This window comes from Henckelia pumila, chromosome 4 (genome assembly GCF_033568475.1).
Source record: "Henckelia pumila isolate YLH828 chromosome 4, ASM3356847v2, whole genome shotgun sequence".
NCBI lineage: Eukaryota > Viridiplantae > Streptophyta > Magnoliopsida > Lamiales > Gesneriaceae > Henckelia > Henckelia pumila.
Window position 1 is genome coordinate 221,717,251 of NC_133123.1, and position 20,001 is coordinate 221,737,251.

Sequence of the window (20,001 nt, forward strand, 5' to 3'; positions counted from 1 at the left end):
TTCCTGTAGTGCGTAGAAGAAAATGAAGACGTAGACCACCTGCTTGTGGAACCGGTGGTCATTTGCATAACTGTAATTGCCATGAACAATCGTGATATATATTGTTGTTTTGTAATTTGATAAAAATATTTATTTTTCAGTTTAGAGTTAATATATTTGTGTATTGACATTTAAAAATATGTTATCTGTTATTCCATGCAATTGATTAGTAATAATTATTATAAAAAAATACATAAACGTATTCAGACCAACAATATCAAATACATATCTTATTCAAATGCATATATTATTTAACCAAAACTACCAAACCCATATGTTATTTAGAGATATTTTTTTGTTGTAGACTTTTTGTCTTCATCCGCATACCACGTTCATTTGATGTTCTTGAAATACAAAATATTTAAAAAATTGTATTTAATGAAAAATATATTTCATAAGAAAATATGAAAGAATTTCTACCTGTTCGTTCTTCGTTGTTGTCTCTCTGTTGCTACCGGCCTGTCCATCTCATTTCTCAGTTGAGTTGTTGTATCCCTACCTACTCTTCTTCTTTCACGTCTAACCGTGTTGTGTTGCAACTTAAAGGTAGGTTGATCCCAATATCGTTCATCTGCAAGAGGTTCAAATCTTCCTTCATACGTTGCGAGGTACTCAGATATGTTGTACCATGGCTGCACAAGTGTTGTGGGATCTAACGAGTGCCATTTAGCAGTGCAAATAGCATGAGAACACGGGATGCCAAAAATTGTCCATTTACCACATGAACAATCAGTAGTTGATATTCTCACCACTTGCATGTGTTGGCCGCGACTTGTCCTTCCTCCGGTCACAATCTGAGCAGTTTGCGATCGTACATAATATTTGACAACACAATGTTTGCTAGGTTTTCTCTCCCATTCCTCATATTTTCGACATGCATAATCCGGCCACAGTTGATTTTCATGAACCATAAGTTGAGCTTTTGTCACATGTTCAATGAAGTACTTGACGCATCTCAAAAGGGTCAAGTGTACTATTGCAGATATAGGCAGTCTACAAGCTCCCTTTAACACACTGTTTAAGCACTCAGACATGTTGGTCGTCATCACTCCACGACGCCAACCTCCGTCATGGGCCATACTCCATTTTTCCTTCGATATTCCAGCCAAATACATGTGTGCCAAAATGTTTTTGTTTTTGATTGCCTCCATTGTGTTGGAAAACATGTTCAGATCAATCAAGAATTGATACCCGGTGCAGCGAAAGTTTAAAAATTTTATTTTATTATATGAAACGATTCCATATCAAGGGTATCAAAACTTTTACGATTAAATATGTGTAAGTAAAACAAATAATCACAATTAAATATTTTACCTTAAAATCTCGAAGCGAGATTATGGACACCAACAGAACTTAATCTGCTCTTCATGTAAATCGCGGGAACCGATGGCGTCACGATCAATCACCGGAATTAGGTCCACGAACGAAAAACATAAATCCTCTGATTGACTACACTAGAAATCAATCAGAAGTTTTACGTAGAGAATAAACATATTTGATCTGTTAATCCGGATTGCAATTTTTCACAAAAATAACAGTCCGAATTTTCTCAAAAGGGACAGAGGAATTTTCGAAAATCCTCTTGAATAATTTGATGCAGTATTTTCAAAAATTCAAGAATGAATTGTATGGAATTTTCAAACACTGCTGCCTATTTATAGATAATTTCTAGACTAGATTAAGTTATAATTGTATTAGGACTCTAACTCCTTAAAGCCTACAATCCATAACTTAAGCCCAACAAGGCAAGCCCGTTGTTCTAGAAATTAATATAAAATTCATCGTGACTCCGATTGATAAACTGATTTCACCAATGTGCACAGAAACCATTTCTGCATCTTTTAGAGTCAAGATAATTTTTTTGAATCCGAATTCAGTGATTTTCAAAAATGCCCATCCCTATGTCATTTTAGGAAATCCCACTCTCTTTAGTTAAGAAGTCCAACTTCTCTTTCATTAAATTTAACTCTTTAAATTTAACTATCTCTACGGGGTTTTAGTAATCCATTACTTGTGTAACCCTCAATGGTTCAGGGATACAGCTAGCCGTGGGCTCACAACTCCTTGTGACTCGGAACAACAATTTCCGACTTACCCATCGAATCATGGTAAGAGCGTCTAGCAACATCGCCCCATGATTCCCTAGGTATCACTGATAGTGCCTGCAAGAACCAGTAGATTTTGGTTAGCGTACAGTACAGCCCCTTCATCCAAATATCCCGATCGAATCAACAACCATTGGTACATCGAGAGTTGTTCGAGATTCGATAACTATGCAATGCATCTTGAAGATCAAATAGTGACATCGCATGTGCTACTAGGAAACCAAGTAACCTAAATCACGTCGAGTACTCTGGCCAGAGATTTGTCACACTAATATCTCCTCAGATCGCATAGGATATCCACACTCGCAAGTATGTGGTGAATCCTTGACAACAAAGCATCGACTCCTATATGTATCGTAACTATACCCAATCCCGACACCTGATGACCCCAATAGAGTCGGTAAACAAGTCAAAGTACAGTACTAGCATATAAAGTCTCAATGATGTTTCAAATAATAAGGACTAATGGTGTACAACCAAAACCGCGGACTTTATCAACTCGATAAGTGATAACCACTTGGAAAGTCCGAATAGGGTAGTTCGATCATTCATCATATGAATATCCATTTGCATGCTTTGAACATCTCCATGTTCATTACCAATGAAACGTGGTACTTGACATCACAAATGCTAGTCTCAATCTCGAGCGATCCTTATCCTTATTTGCGGACGGCTCAATTGACTAGGAACTGTTTAGAATATACAGTGACTATAAGATGTGTTTCATAATAGTGATCTCTCTTTATTCACTATCTCATCTTACTTACACTATAGTATATTCAAGGTCTTTATCAAAACAACAATAGTATATCACAATATAACAATATGAAGAAAGATAAAGAAAATGCCATTAATGAATATAAATTATATTAAACAAAGATTGTTTATACATAGAGTCATAAAAGCCCTTTAACCACAAGTTGGCTAACCAGGCACCCACTCTTTCACATTGTTGCATCAAACTTACAAATCTAATGATGTTTCCCTGCTTCCTAGCATAAGTATTTAAATTGCACGTTTTTGAATCTGTCATTAAAATTTGAGCACACGTGTCTAAAAAAAAACGATGCACACCATGTGGAGGTTTAAAATAGAGTAGATCTTCAAATTCTCGCACAATTCCCTTATGCCTATCAGAAATTAGGCACAATCCATTTTCATCACAAACAACATGTCGACCAACATTCTCCGAAAACCATTTCCAAGAATCAGATGTTTCTTCATCCACAATGGCGAATGCCAGTGGTAGCACTTGATTGTTCGCATCCAGAGTGATAGCGATCAACATTTTATGTTTGTACTTTGTGTACAAATGTGTGCCGTCGACACTAATGATTTTGACAATGTCGAAATCCATCAGTATACGACTTGAATGCCCAAAAACAATAGTTCAATGTTTTTATTTCTTCATTGTTTTTGATATGCTTACAGTCGACAATTATTCTAGGATTATATTTGCACAGAGCACGCATATATTTCGGAAGCAGTTGCACAGATCTCTCCCAGGTACCATAAACAATTTCCACTACGCGTTTCAAACTCTGCCACGCCTTCGTATGCGAGATTTGATATCCATATGTATCTTTCACACTCTCTATTATATATTTAATCTCGTATGAAGGATCACATCGGACAATACCCAATAGCGTATTTGCAACCATATCGCTATTCAAGTTATGATGGTCTATGCCAAAGTTGGTAGATATACCTATATGAGCCCACTATATCTTGTTATTTTCCAATAACCTGTTTTCTCCTTGAAAGAAGCTTGAAGACCCCAACGACATCTGACAGTAGAAAAATCATTTTTGCATTGTATTTTCCAAAGAATGTGTGTGCTCTTAATGACACGATACTCACGCCTGTAAACTTTGACTGAATAATCCTTCAGAGATGCAATCAGATCTTTCTTATCCTTAAAAAAACATGTTTACACATAATTATCCTCTCTCCTCATTATAGTATCTTGTTCTCATGTCAGAAGATACGCCAATAGAATCAGGAGTCTCTTCTCCAAAATATATATTGAAAAAAGATGGCATATCAGAATTGATAGAAAGGAATGGAACAACTTGCCTCTGTAATGTTTGACGAGGTGGTGGATGATATGACTTTCCCTCATCAACATTTTCATGAATATTCAAATGTTCATCATCATTCACATCTTCAACATCGTCATCATCTTATTCCTCAGACTCCCCGTATGACATCTCTGGTTCAGTATCGCTTCTAAGAACATCTTCGTTTTCACTCCTAGGATCATCTACGCGTGGTGCAAAATTTGGATTTTCTGAATTCCAATTTGTTGCACCAACATTTTGTTCACAACCACGTGTCATATGTGGCCAATGTGCAGGATCAGGTTCGGATGTGCCAGTGATATATTGATCTCACGATCCACTTTTAGGATACCGATACATGTTGTTCATTCCTTCAGTGACGTGTAAAATATCTGGTTCTTGTTGGACATGACCAACTTGATGGTCAATTTCATTTGCTTCGACATACAAATGCAATATATGTATATTGGGAGATTGCATCATAAACCCCAGAGCGTTATCATCAACAAGATTGACTTGAATTTCATGCCATGATGAATTCTCCATGAATGAATATTTCGTCGATAACTTGAGAGTAAAATTCATTGGATCAATCATCAACATTTGATGCACAACTTCAACCAACTCGAATAGAGTAATAGATCGTAATAATACTCGCATCGGTCTAGTATAAGGGACACTATACATGACCGATCCATTCTCCATAATAACATGACCATCGAAATATAAAATTAAATCAATGTTTTTCCATTCTCGATATGAATTTTTGGATATAAAAATGAAAAATAGAAATGCAAACTACCGTAAGAAAATGAGAATGAATAAAGAAAAGAAATTTTTCTAAGAAATGAATGATATTGTCGTATGAGATATGTGGAAATATATAGTCGATATAATTCCGCATGCATTCAATTATTTACGCGTGAACACTGTTTTTTCCGCGTGAATTAAAGTTTCACGCGTACTCTGAAACTGCATGTGCATTTAGACGAGTGAAAATTTCTTTTTCCACGTGAATTAAAGCTTCACACGAAAATGAATTTAAAGATGAAATAGAGGGACCGGAGTATGTAAAATGGATATGAAAGGGAAGAACACATAAATGAAATAGAGGACCTATGTGTATGTGGCCTGCCATGTAGGGAGACGGGTCGTTTGGAGGCTGCCATGTAGGCAGCGTCCAACGCAAGCTCGATTATTTTATTCGAGTGTCCGCTATCAGAGACAACGTTTTACAGTAATTATGCATTGTTCCCTATTCCGCATTATTTTTGAAATTGAATTTTTTTAAAATTAAAATAAAAAATCCCCAACTATTACGGTCCCATTCTAGCCCGGGCTAGTGTTCCTGATAGAGCACCACACGAAGACTAAGTCAACCGATCATGGACCCCGTCCTCCAATAACTCATTAAAAAAATTATTTTTTACGCCAAAAATATTATTTTTTTTGCAAATATATCGGGTCGAACCGTTCACCAGATCCTGTTGAGGCCGGGACGTGACCCACATTCCTGCATCTTGGCCATTACAGGGGTATCATGGGATAGTGACCGACTTCGAGACCCCATAAATATCCCCAACTAAGGTACAATTAGGGAATTCAATGCATTATCTCAAACATTCTCTATGCTTATTTTCCTAAATATCTTCTTTTCCCTCGCATGGATATTTCACTAACTTCAACGTCGGAAATCGGAATGACCACGCTAAAAATTTTTCCGTTGTCCCACTAAATATTCTTGTTTCATGAGTGTGTGCAGACCACCCAACCAGATCTCATTACATTAGTATAGGTTACCTCTTCATAAGGAGCATCCCATGAGGAGGAGGAGTCTCATGATGAATACCATCCTCGGGAAAAGCCTAAAAAAGGTAGATAGAACTCTCATGGGGGTACAAAGGTTGTCACCATAGTTTAGGAATCGGAAGAGCTAAGAAAGAAGGTGAAAAAACTTGAAGGAAATATCGGGTCTTTCCAGAGTTCACATACAGTGTTGAAAAGGTTCCTTTTTTACCTCAGATAGTGGGTGAGACCTTTCCTGGTTATTACAAATCGGACAAGATAAGAGATTACGATGGAAATAATGATCTAGAGGAGCACCTGGCCTGGTTCAAGAATGTGGTCATGATACATTGTTATTGTAGTGACCCGTACCCAAAATAAGGTGATTAAGGGTTTAAATCACAATTAATTAATTTTAATGGGTTTTAGCAGATCGTAAACTCCAATTGGAAGATCGGAAGTTCCGGTGGGATCGAAAGCTCCGATCGAGGTTCAGTAGCTCCGATCGATGTCCGAGCTAATATGTCATGCGTAAGGCCAGCTTGGATGATGTCATAGGATCGGAAGCTCCGAAGAGGTGATCGGAGGCTCCGATCGGGTGTCGGTAGCCCATAGATGAATGAAACGTAGTTGGCCATGAACGATCGGAAGCACGGGATCAGAAGCTTCGATCGGATCGGAAGATCCGATCGTGCGATCGAAAGTTCCGATCTCCGTCTATAAATAGAGTGTCCGAGGCTCATTTGGAGTGCACCTCATCCAATCCTCTCCTCATGCTTCTTTGTCATTTTAGGCTATTTCTAGGCTTTCTAGGTGTCTTATTTGCGATTCGGAAGTGGCTAGGCGCTATGGGGCTAGTAGCGGAGCTGTGCCTAAGTTTTGAGGCAATCGTCAGCAGAGGGCTAACGATGAACGCAGGTATAACTTTGACTTACTAAAAATATTTAAGAGTATGAAATAGCTTAATTAAGGCTTTTAGAACTTGAATAATGATGCATGGGTATTTGCATTGTAGACGAAGTAGTGTGGACTTGTAGGCATGAGATCTAGACCGGTGTGCTAAGATTTGGCCTGCAGTGTTAGAGGTACGTAAGTACTGACCGAGATAGCCGACATGATATATATGCTCATATGTTGCATGAGTATGTGCTATGTGTTTTACCATGTTTTACTGCTTTAGCACATGCATGTTTTTATACATACGAGACTGCATCGCGTATGATGTAAGTCATAATAGTTTCCATCAGTGATGAGTAACTCCTTATGGATTCGTGTCTGGGGAGGTTCAGCCCCTGGTTTTGCTATCACTAGGAGCGACCACGACGGTGGAGTAGATGCTATAGTTGATAGGGTGAATATACGAGTACCCCCGCGGAGTCTCTCTCTAGCAAGGTGCTGTATATTCGGTGGGCGCCCTGAGCAGACTGTTTTACCCAGGATTTTAAAGTCATTTGAATGTTGCATATTTGTTTATATATCATTGCTTTCGTATTGAGCGTAGTCTCTCACGCCTCTCTGTTTGGTATTTTTGGGATACCTTGTGGCGGGGCAGGTTTGAGGCTGGATGGTCCCGGCGGTTCTCAGCAGGGTTGAGACTGGTACCTGAGAAGAGGTAGTTGTTAGGGACTTTGTTACCCTAAAATTTTTGATATGGTTGTATAAGATTATTATACACTTTTTACTGTCGTCGGTTGTATTCTGCCGGTAGTTGTTAGGGACTTTGTTACCCTAAACTTTTCGATACGGTTGTATAAGATTATTATACACTTTTTACTATCGTCGGTTGTATTCTGCCGATTAGATTTGTTGTATTTTAATTATCCGCTATTTACGCTTTAATTAATTACTACATGCACTAATTACTCTGATTAGATAGTAGATCCGGGTATGGTTGCTATAGTTATGAAGACAGAATCAAGTGCAAAGCCTTCCAGAACACCATGAAGGACTCAACCCAGTGATAGTTTGATAGGCTTGATGAAAGGACTCCAACACTCTAGACTAATTTAATTAATAGAGAAAATACGAGATTTTCGAAAAATTTTGTCACGACTCGTTTGAAACTATTAAAAAGCCAACCTGTCACAATCAGCAGTTCAAACAAATAAAATAAGCACCGGATAAAATCCGAATCAGAATACCACGAAATAAAAGTAAGTTAACCCCGCTTGATGCGGTACGACAGGTGGATAAGTTTACATGCCAAAAGATCAAAAGCAGGGAAGACTCATCCTACAAATAACTGTAAATGTTTAAATACTAAGATTCATTATTACATATCATCAGAGTTTGCGGAACTAAAAGAAAAACAACGACGGACAAGGGCCTGCACCACCAGTGGCCTCACCCTAGGGATCCTGCTCCTCAGTACCTAGGTAATCATACTCACCTGAAAACAAATAAGTGGGGTGAGTATAAAAGACTCAGCAAGAATATGAGAGGGGGGGGGGATAACGAGTACTACATAAATACAAGCACACGCAAATTTAAAATAGCTGATACTAAAAGTACTATTGTTTTGTGCCCCTAACTTTAAACAAAGGTAAATTTCAAAACAAATAAAAGATCATGAATGAAACATATGCATGGCTAAGTCTAGCATAATTACTGTATCTGTAAAAAAACTGTACTGAAGCATAAACATGAAATATCTTGGCGAACTTAGATCCTTGAATTGTGACCCTGTGGTTTCGATCATGATTATGGCTGCAGTGCACTATGCCGCAAAGAGGTCAGGTATTTCTCAACCCATCTTGCCCATACTTGGTAAGGGAGGCCAAGATTTCTCTCGACCCCACACATACACGTCTATATTTGGTAATGTAGGCCAAGACGTCTCTCAACCCCACACATACACATCCTTTGGTAAGGTAGGTCAGAACGTCTCCCAACCCCACACATACACGTCATTTCTATAGTCACAATCATTTCACTTCGTTCGTAAAAGTTATTTTCCTTTTATTCTTGATTCTGGGACTTAGCATGCATATGTAAATGTTGTGCACTTGAAAATATTTACTCAATGATCATGCGAGAGACTCAAATATGAATGACTGGGATGGTGAATTAGGAAACAACCAAAAGATGGGAATCTATGACCTTAAACCCATACTTAGGATTATTCAAGCGATTCACCTATAAAACCTATAACTCTCTCCGTTCTCATTCAAAATGGGTTCCGCTTAAAATCGTATCTTCCACCCACTTACAACTAAACATAGGAGTGATCCCCAATGCATTAATCCCATTGCAAACATTCTACAACTTCCTACTTCCGGACAGCACCCTATAACTCCCCAATTTTGTTCACCTTCAATCAAAAGCCTAGAACTTGAACAAATCCTAATCGAATTACTTCCCGCTTTCGACAACAATTTCTTAACATTTAATCCTAAATCGCAACCCGAGATCTTGTCCAAAATTCTGATTTTATCCCAGCCTTAACCACTTAGTTCCGGGCAGCTCACATAATTACAAAAAAAAATTCTGCTCAAGTCCATTCTTTGCACCTAATCGAGGACTTAACAAGTTTCAAGCCTCTAGTCTAGGACCAAGATCAATACCTAGGTTCACTTAAACTCCAAAATCTAGCTTATAATCCTGTCTAAACTAAACTCCAAGGGCATCCTCCAACTCCTACAAACCGAGCCCAACCAAAGCTCACAATCGAAGTGCCTCAATCCCAATACTTCAAGCTAACATCGAACCAACCTAAACACTACCATGTGAGCTACAATCTCACCCATCTTAGCCCCTATCCACCATCCAAGCATCACCAACAACACACAAGATTCCGAACTCAATGTTAGGTAACTTCTGAAATTTCGAAACTTTACGTGGCAACAAAGCAAACCCATTTCAAATGCATAATCATCCTTAAACTTCAACACTAAGCATAATAGATATCATTCATAATTAAAATGAAACTTCACGTGACATAACAAGAAGTGGCAGGGCATGATTTCTTTAAAAAAAAACTTTCTCAAAATGCAAGACATCATGAATACACTGCATACAATCTACAAGGTGAGAATGAAGCCACATTCTTGCCTAATTAAAGGAAATCGAAAGAAATCAAAGCTCAAAGAGCTGAGGTCGATGAGAGCTGGAAAAAGAAAAATCGACAGCTTCCCGAGCTGAAGCCGAGCTCTAGGACCAGGGAACAACCTCGACCAACTCGCCGGAGAAGATGGCAGGAGTTGCGGCGGCGTGAGCTTGAAGAGAAATTGAGGCCGATGGATTAGCTTGGAGAAGAAGAAGAAAATCCTCCTCTTCTACTCTCGTGCTGTGTTTGCGTGATTGAGGGTGTGTGTGTGTGTGTGTGTGAGAGTCTTTTAGTGAGTGAGAGTGTGTGGCTAGGATTTAATCAAGTGCTAGAATAGGTAACCCTAGAAAAAAAAATGAGAGTGTTATGAAATTTAGGGAAAAAGTGTTATACCCTAAAAAAAATGCGAAACCAATAAAGAAAATTAGGACTATAATTAAAATCGCACTAAATAAAAATTCAAGCTTAGAATCCTAATTTAAAATATTAAATTTGATTTTACTAGTCCGGAAATAAAAATACTAATTTTCGCAAAAGTTAAAAATAGTGAATTCTAATGCGCGGGAAAAATATAATATTTAGCCAATTAATCACAAAAAATTAATATGATTAAAATTATAAATATTAAAGACTAATTGTGAGACCCCGTTTCTAATCTTCTAAGCTCGAATAATTAACTACAATCGAACAAAAAGAGCCGAGGAAACAAATCAAATTTTTTTATTTTTTATTTTTAAAGAGCCTCGCGCCCGCGCGAGCTATCGCCTCGCGCGCGCATAGGCAAAGAGGCCAGAAGCCTCGCGGGATTCTCGCGCCCGCGCGTGGGCAAAACTCACAGAGCCCCTCCAGGCTCCTTATGCGCGCGCAGGCCAAAAGGACAGAACAGAGTAGGAACCTGGAAAAATCATTCCAAAAGTAATTCCAATCAATTATAAACTCAAGAACACATATATATCAATATTTAGAACATACAATATTCTAAGTTCTACTCAAAATACAATAACAAGTTCGACGATAGGGTTCGTTCGACTAATCAAAATAATACAAGCCCAAAAGACACAACCCTACGACACACGGTGTCTCACTTCTATCATTCTCACCCCGAGCTAACCAAGACGACTCGGTCCGGCTCCTGATCCTCCTGTTGTCAAGTACTCATACAAACAAAACAACAGCCGGATAACCCGATTAGAAATATAATTTCTAAGTAAAAGAGACAGACATACAATATCAATTAAATACCTCATATTGAAATGTATCAATCATCAATAAATCAAATGAGAGTGAATGTATGCATGACTTCAAAACACGGGATTATCAAGTTAGATAATCAAAATATCAATCGGTACTCGGTTGGGATCCCGAGGTTAAGTTATTACAAACAACCCACCTACACTCCCATTCGGGGTGGATATCGCACAACTCAAACCCCTAGACTTCAGAGTAACTATAAGAAGTATTCTAGTACTTGGAAAAACTCGAAATCCAAGACCACTTCAGTATAGCTCCCTAAATCGTCTAATTTCAAACGTATCGAATATTCTGCTCAATATGAATACAAGTGTAAACAAATAAATCAATCAAGTTCACACCAACAAATAGACATGCAGTATGTTATTTTAGGGACTCGAGAATCAATCCCATTCAATTCAATGTCATCTTTTACCTTTTAAGTTCGTCAAGAATTCAAATCTGAAAATAACAATGAACTCAATCAATATCGAATCGAATCAAAACGAATCAATACAAGAAGTTCAATACTATACTGTCTTCAACTCTCGAATCGGTTCAAACTCCCAAGTTCGTTCCAAACCCGAATCGTCTACCCAAATCTGAAAATGTTGAACATATGGATTCGATATCAATATACTAATTCAAACAAACCCGGAAATCAAACTGAAACAATACAACCGATAATTCAAAACTCGATTTTGACGGCATAAAAGCTATAAACGATCAAACCAAAAATCTTCAACCAATTATCATCATCAATACAACTCAAACCCATCTTTCTATCCATAAAAAACAACAAAATCCAACCAAAATCACAAGACCCATTTTTGAAATTAAGCTCCAAAAATCATATAAAATCCAAACTTCGTTCTTTTTCCAAACCGACTTCGAATACATGGTCTATGCTAGCTCAAGAACAACATACTCGAAAATTATCAAATTCTGACAACCCGAAAAAAATCAAAGTTCATGGATCGTAGAAAAACTTACGGCAAAACAAAGCCCTCGTTGCGGTGATCGTGAATCTCAACTCGAAACAAAAATCTGATGGTCGGATCGTGTGAATCGGAAGGAAGAAAATCTTGGAGAATCGTCCATGGCTTATTCTCTCTCGGTCGGCGTGTGGTGAGGGGAGAAAGGAGTGATGGGTGATGGAGAGAGGATGATAGATAATAATAGTATAAGTCAAGGCTTTGACTTGTTCCACCCCACAATTGCAACTCGCTCCCTGAATTTCCAATTTGAATTGATTCAATCCCGGCTCAATTAATCTCCATAATAAATAATAATCAACTCTGCTAATCACGAAATAATTAATTTCAGGGCCTTACACTAATTTAGGCATTTAAATGCCGAAAATTAAAATTATGAATATTAAAATAGATTTAGACATAAAACTCAAATTATGGGAATTCTAGGCATCACACTTGAGCCTCAGGGCATCAATTTGTTCGAAGAATTAATACTATTCTTTACATCATTGTAGCAACCGTAATTTTAGTAGACCGTAACCAAATCAAGCTAATCCAATGCCTAATTATGTTTAATTGGCTAAAGAATTATTAATGAAGCTCCAAATGGGTTTAAGGAGTTGAAAACTAGATTCAGAACGATCAAAAATAGTCCGGATGGATTTGGTGTATCGAGTAGATCGATGATCCGAACAGGGTTTGGAGGGTCCGAACGAAATCGGAAGCTCCGAAGTGTGATCGGAAGCTCCGAACTCCACTAAGTTCAGGTGTCCCGAATGAGGTCAGCAAGATGACATCATGGCAATCGGAAGGTCCGAAGTAGGATCGGATGGTCCGATCTCTGTCGGTAGGGTGATGTCAAATCAAGGACACGTGGTTGGCGGAGGGAGATCGGAAGAGGGATCGGACATTTCGAAGGTGATCGGATGTTCCGAAGTCACGATCGAAAGTTATGATCTCCGTTTATAAATAGAAGGTCGAGAGCTCATTTTCATTTGCATCTTCCAAAATTCTCTCTCTCCCTTCTAGCTCGATTTTAGGGTTTTTTAGGCGTCCTATTGGAGGGTCAGGAGTGGCAGAGCGCTGCGGGGATAGTAGCGGAGCAATGCCTAAGTCTTGAGGTAGTCGCCATCAACGAGCTATATATTTGAACGACTATTTTGAAGATCATGGTCGTTGAAATCCAAAGCTATAAATAGCAGAAGAAGATCAGTTGAGACATATAGAAGCGCATATAAGCTACACTATCATATTCTCAAAGTATTCAATCAGTCAATTTAAAATCTTCAAAGAAGCATTGAAGCAACTGATCAAGCACACACCTCAAGTCATATTTGATCAAGTATAGGGTCTATCGAGTGTAAACTCATTATCTTAGATCAGTTGAGTGTTCTGTCAAACACTGTTGTTGTAAGAGAGTTCAGTCGAGGGTTGTAACTTTTGAATTAAGTCTAGGAGTTATGAGATAGATAGTGATAAGTCTTAGTCTTGGATCGGGATATTGCAAGCTATTGTAATACTCAAAAGTCTTCTAGAAGAATCCTTTCGAGGTGAAAGAAGGGGTGACGTAGGAGTATTGTGAAAAATACTCGCAAGCATACGAGTGTCAAGTTTTAATATAGTGATAAATCAAGTATCGTTCTCACAGAGAGTAAAATAAAAATATTCAGTTCTTATAATTAAAATAGTCTTAATTTTATTTAAAAAATTAAACTTTAGAGATTTGCTGACAAATTTAAATAAATAAAGAAGTTTGTAAAGCGCGCGCACACACAATCCTTAAGAGATTATCAATCAAAGAGAAATATTCTAGAGGTTTTGACTTCACCTGGTCTCGACAATATTCATTCCTAATTAACCTATTTTCATGAGTTCATTTCAATTAATAACCAAGAACACATAGATTATACCATTTCCCTCTCCCGAGTATCAAATAATGTATCAATTACAGATCAATTCTAATATCCCTATTAAGAATCTACTTGTAATGATATGTGTAAGACAATGTTCTTTCTAGGCTCTATTAAAGTTATAAGCTCTCCCGAGACATATAAACAATTAATAGTGCGAATTCTATCAATCCTATTCTAAATCCCCTCTCCCGAGTGCCAGATTCTGAATAAATATGACAAATCAATTTATGGCCAGTAAATTGAAAAACTTTCAAAACTAGAATCACAATTAATTTAGAAAAACTCAATTCAATAAAATCAAAAATTCATAAACATGTCTTGACCAGGCTACATCAACCTCTAGACTTAAAAAGTTTAGTTCATAATCAAAAATAGTTGAAACCAATTCATATTCATGAAACTAGACATCAAATCAATAATATAAATTCAAGAGAAAAAAAACAAATCCAAATATTCGATCTTTCGTGTCCGAACGATCTATCTTCGTCTTTGTTTCTTGATGTTCTTCCAACTTGTGCAGAATTTTCTCTTCAAAAGTCTCCAAAATATTCTCTCGATCGATCCTTGATGTGTTTCTCTCTATGCGGCGGCTTCTCCTTCAATTGTGTGCAAAAAAAATCCCTTTTATATGTGCTTCAAATCCAATAAATAAAATCCCACAAAAGTTCGAAGGTTGCCTTCCCAAAAATCCCAAAAAATTGACTTTTGCGATGGCGCGCCCGCGCCTGAAGAGAGGGACGCCCGCACATGTCTCTTTGTCTCCTGGATGCTCAAAATTGCACAGACGGTGCGCCCGCGCTTGCCTCTCGGGTTAGAAAATCTGCATCGCGCGACAATTTTCAAAAAATTATACCTCACAATCTAACCGCCGTATTGAGTTGAAATTTTGAAAGAAGCTTTAAACATCCTAAAATTTATTATGGACGGTTGAGATCGGATTTTGATGCCTCAATAATTCCCAGTAATTTTTTGAAGTTGATACTCCATAATGCATCCTTCCGCTTCTTCTTGCTAATTTTGCGTCAATCCTTTCAACTCACAAAAACAACAACTAACATGCATAAAATCCACTCGATACATCACAAAAGTCAAGCCAAATCATATATAAATTAAGTGCATAAATTTCACTTATCAAATTTCCACAAATTTAGACTTTTGCTAGTCCCGAGCAAAACAATAATGAGTAATCTATCGGCCTCCAAATTTTTACATTTCAAGATTAAATACACATGAAGGCTAATTTTCTCAAGAGTTCTCATGTGTGTGTGATTTGCCAATCTCATCTACCCACCCAACTTTCGATAAAATCATGCAATCCGTAAGCTTCACAGATTCATTAATCCAACCCTCAAGTTTCAAGACACTCTCCACCAAGTTAAACTTCTAATTGCACAGATCAACACGACTTTTTCGGTTAACATTAGGCTCAATTATAATCAGCAGGAGATAAACATCCATATGTATATCAATGTAAACAAGGACTCAAAATTCAAAGCAAAGGGAATTGAATATTTCAATTTGTGCAGGATGATGAGTAGCTAAAATTTTTTATTTGCATTGCCATACATTAGTCTTGGCTTTTTTTTACTACATCTTTATGCCTTGTATTTGGACTAGAATTTCAATCCATTTTTTTTTTCTTTTCAAGGCCTCTCCCCACCTTACTTTCTCCGCCATTACTTTTCTTTGAACTTTTTAGCTACTCAATTTGTTTTGGATTTTTCATGATTTATATGACTAACAAATGAATAATGGCTAAAAAATGTTCAACGAATTCAAAAATGCCTAAATCACTTCTGTGCTCTTAAAAATCTACCTCAGTTTCAAGTAAAAATCACAAGAGTTAAGAATCAAATCCTCTAATCCACATCACAAATCCACATAATTTCTCTAATTGCTAGGAGTATCGAAAATCATGGCATTCGTGCATGTAAGTAAGAACTCAAGATTAAATATTGCTAACTCAAATGCACATCACTTTTAACTCAAACCACTCAACAAAATTTTAAAATTTTACACACCCCCTAAACTTAAATTGTGTATTATCCTCAATGTACAGTAGTAAATCAAAACAAGGACACATACCTTGGGTACTGAGCGTCAGTACACGGCACCATCTTAATCACTCAAAGCTCTTTATCAGGGGTGGCGTCTAAACTTTCACCGCTTCAACATTTTTACCTACACAACTCAAAATTATTATTGATGTCTAGTCTCAACATGCACAAAAGATAAAAAAGTAAAACAAAAAAAAAACTAAAGAATAAAAATAAAACAAATAAAAAAACTAGCTTGGGTTGCCTCCCAAGAAGCGCTTAGTTTATAGTCCATAGCCCGACTATATACTCATTTTAGCCCGGTTTCGCTTTATTGGAGGATTTTCCCTTTTCCTTCACCCTCCAAATATATTCTACAACCCGCTTGATCTTTGGTTTCTTTCTCTTCTTTTTTTTCTTCTTCAACACCGGTGGATCCTTATCTCTTGGCACTTTTATAGCACTAACATCTGCACGAAAGCTTTTCATCTTCTTTGATTCTTTAATCATGAACACCTTTTCTGTGGATGGATTGTTAGCCTCTTTGAACACATGAAAGATCACCTCCTCACCATCAACTCCCATCGACAGCTCTATTTTCTTAACACCAATCTTGGCTTCAGCAGTAGCCAAGAACGGTCTCCCCAATATCAATGGCATATTTCCATCTTCCTCCATATCCAACACCACAAAATCCACAGGAAAAATAAACTTATATATTTTTAATAGAACATCCTCGATGATTCCATGCGGATATGTGAGAGATCTATCAGCTAGCTGTAATGCGATCGTCGTGGGATTCACCTCGTCAAGTCGTAAGTTTCTGAAAACATAAAAATGCATCAAATTAATGCTAGCTCCTAAATCGCAAAGTGCATTATTAAAATGAGAAGAACCAATAATGCAAGGAATCGTAAAACTCCTTGGATCTTTTAATTTTTGTGGTAGCTTCTTTTGCAGGATAACACTGCACTCCTCAGTCAGATTCACTTTCTCGAACTCTTCCAACTTCCTCTTCCTCAACAACACTTCCTTCAAGAATTTGGCATAATTCGGCATTTGCAGCAAAGCATCAACAAATGGAATATTGATATGAAGTTTCTTGAAGATCTCAAGAAACTTTGCGAACTGTTCATCCAACACCTTCTTCTTGAATCTCTGGGGATATGGAAGTGGAGGCTTGTACATCGGTTTCTGCTCAGTTTTAATCTCCTTCTCCTCAACTTTCTTCTCTTCAACTGCTACTTTTTCAAACGTATTGCTCTCAGGTTTGCATTCTTCCTTATCCACCTGCTTCCCACTCCTCAACGTGATAGCATTACACTGCTCCTTGGGATTTACTTCAGTGTTGCTAGGGAACTGGCCTCTGTTATTATCTTTCAAGGCATTTGCCAGCTGCCCAATACTAGTCTCCATGGATTGAAGTACAGCGCCCATGTTAGCCACATGCGTCTCTAAGCTGTCCAGATGAGTCTCAGTCCTCGCCATCCTCTTACTCGATTCCTGCACAAAAGTACTCACCACATCCTCCAAAGAAGGGTTACCTCTCCCTTATTTGCATAAGAAACATTTTCATGGTTATGCAATTCAGGATGATAAGAATTTGGGAAAGGGGTACCTCGATATCCTCCATAGCCTCTAGAGTTAATGTATTGCGCCTCGTCAGAAGCATGTGTCTGTGCAACATATGTCGCCTTACCTTCAGAATATCCAGTGCTTATAGCCGCTATCTGTGAAGTCAATGCCGATAGTTGAGCAGATATAGACGTGAGAGGATCCACTGCATATACTCCAACTGGATTCTTGACTTCCATACGCTCAGATGGCCATTGAAAACTATTGATTGTCATTTGTTCCAGCATATCGTAGGCCTGAGCGGGATCCTTTGCAAATATGGTACCTCCGGCAGCAGAATCCACAGACATCCTTGTGGGCGCATTTAGTCCGTTGTAAAACCACTCGATTTGTTCCCAATCTGCAAAATTGTGGTTAGGACAACGTCTAAGTAAATCTTTGTACCTTTTCCACGCCTCGTAGAGCTGTTCAAAATCCATCTGCCGAAAAATGATGATTTCGATCTTTAACTGGGTGGATTTAGCAGGTGGAAAATATTTTGCAAGAAATTTTTCTGCCATCTCCTCCCATGTAGTGATACTCCTCAATGGCAGTGATTGTAGCCAACTTCTGGCCTGATCCCTGAGAGAAAAAGAAAACAAGCGTAAACGAATAATATCCTCAGGAACACCATTAATTTTTACCGTATCAGTTATTTCTAAGAAAGTCTGCAGGTGTAGATGAGGATCGACAGTTGCACTCCAATTAAACTGGTTCTGTTGAACCATGTTGATCAAAGCCGGCTTCAATTCAAAAATTTTGGCGTTAATGGTCCCTCGAGCGATTCCAAAATAGTGAGCCTGGATCGTCGGCCTGAAGTGATCTCTGATAGGCACCATGAGAGCTTGATTCACATTCTCTTCAGCCATGTTATAGACTTCTTCTCTTCTAATTCTTCTCAAAGCACGTGCAGTGCGTTCGATCTCTGAATCAAATAGTAGTGAATCAGTGATTTGAGATCTTCGCATTCACTGCACACAAGAAGAATTAGAATACAATCAGTAACTAAAAATAAAAAAAAGTCTAAAGTAAAATCTAGACTAATTGGTAACAAGACTAAAATAAAATCAGAATTTACTCCCCGGCAACGGTGCCAAAAACTTATTGTGAAAAATACTCGCAAGAGTACGAGTGTCAAGTTTTAATATAGTGATAAATCAAGTATCGTTCCCACAGAGAGTAAAATGAAAATATTCAGTTCTTATAATTAAAATAATCTTAATTTTATTTATAAAATTAAACTTTAGAGATTTGCTGACAAATTTAAATAAATAAAGAAGTTTGTAAAGCGCGCACACACACAATCCTTAAGAGATTATCAATCAAAGAGAAAGAGTCTAGAGGTTTTGACTTCACCTGGTCTCGACAATATTCATTGCTAATTAACCTATTTTCATGAGTTCATTTCAATTAATAACCAAGAACACATAGATTATACTATTTCCCTCTCCCGATTATCAAATAGAATGTATCAATTACAGATCAATTCTAATATCCCTATTAAGAATCTATTTGTAATGATATGTGTAAGACAATGTTTTTTTTAGGCTCTATTAAAGTTATAAGCTCTCCCGAGACATATAAACAATTAATAGTGTGAATTCTATCGATCCTATTCTAAATCCCCTCTCCCGAATGCCGGATTCTGAATAAATATGATAAATCAATTTATGGCCAGTAAATTGAAAGACTTTCAAAACTAGAATCACAATTAATTTAGAAAAACTCAATTCAATAAAATCAAAAATTCATAAACATGTCTTGACCAGGCTACATCAACCTCTAGACTTAAAAAGTTTAGTTCATAATCAAAAATATTTGAAACCAATTCATATTCATGAAACTAGAAATCAAATCAATAATATAAATTGAAGAAAAAGAAAACAAATCCAAATATTCGATCTTCCGTGTCCGAACGATCTATCTTCGTCTTTGTTCTTTGATGTTATTCCAACTTGGGCAGAATTTTCTCTTCCAAAGTCTCCAAAATCTTCTCTCGATCGATCCTTTATGTGTTTCTCTCTATGCGGCAGCTTCTCCTTCAATTGTGTGCAAAAGAATCCCTTTTATATGTGCTTCAAATACAATAAAAAAAAGCCCACAAAAGTCCGAAGGTTTCCTTCCCGAAAAACCCAAAAAACTGACTTTCGCAATGGCGTGCCCGTGCCTGAAGAGAGGGGCGCCCGCGCATGTCTCTCTC

At 37.5% G+C, this 20,001-nt stretch overlaps 1 protein-coding gene across 1 annotated transcript; it reads right to left on the reverse strand.

Moving 5' to 3' along the window:
• Nucleotides 1–455: 455 nt before the first annotated feature.
• Nucleotides 456–1,190, reverse strand: LOC140862791 (uncharacterized). The gene has a single exon (XM_073265826.1). The coding sequence runs from the start codon at nt 1,188–1,190 to the stop codon at nt 456–458; it is 735 nt and encodes a 244-aa protein (XP_073121927.1).
• Nucleotides 1,191–20,001: the final 18,811 nt, after the last annotated feature.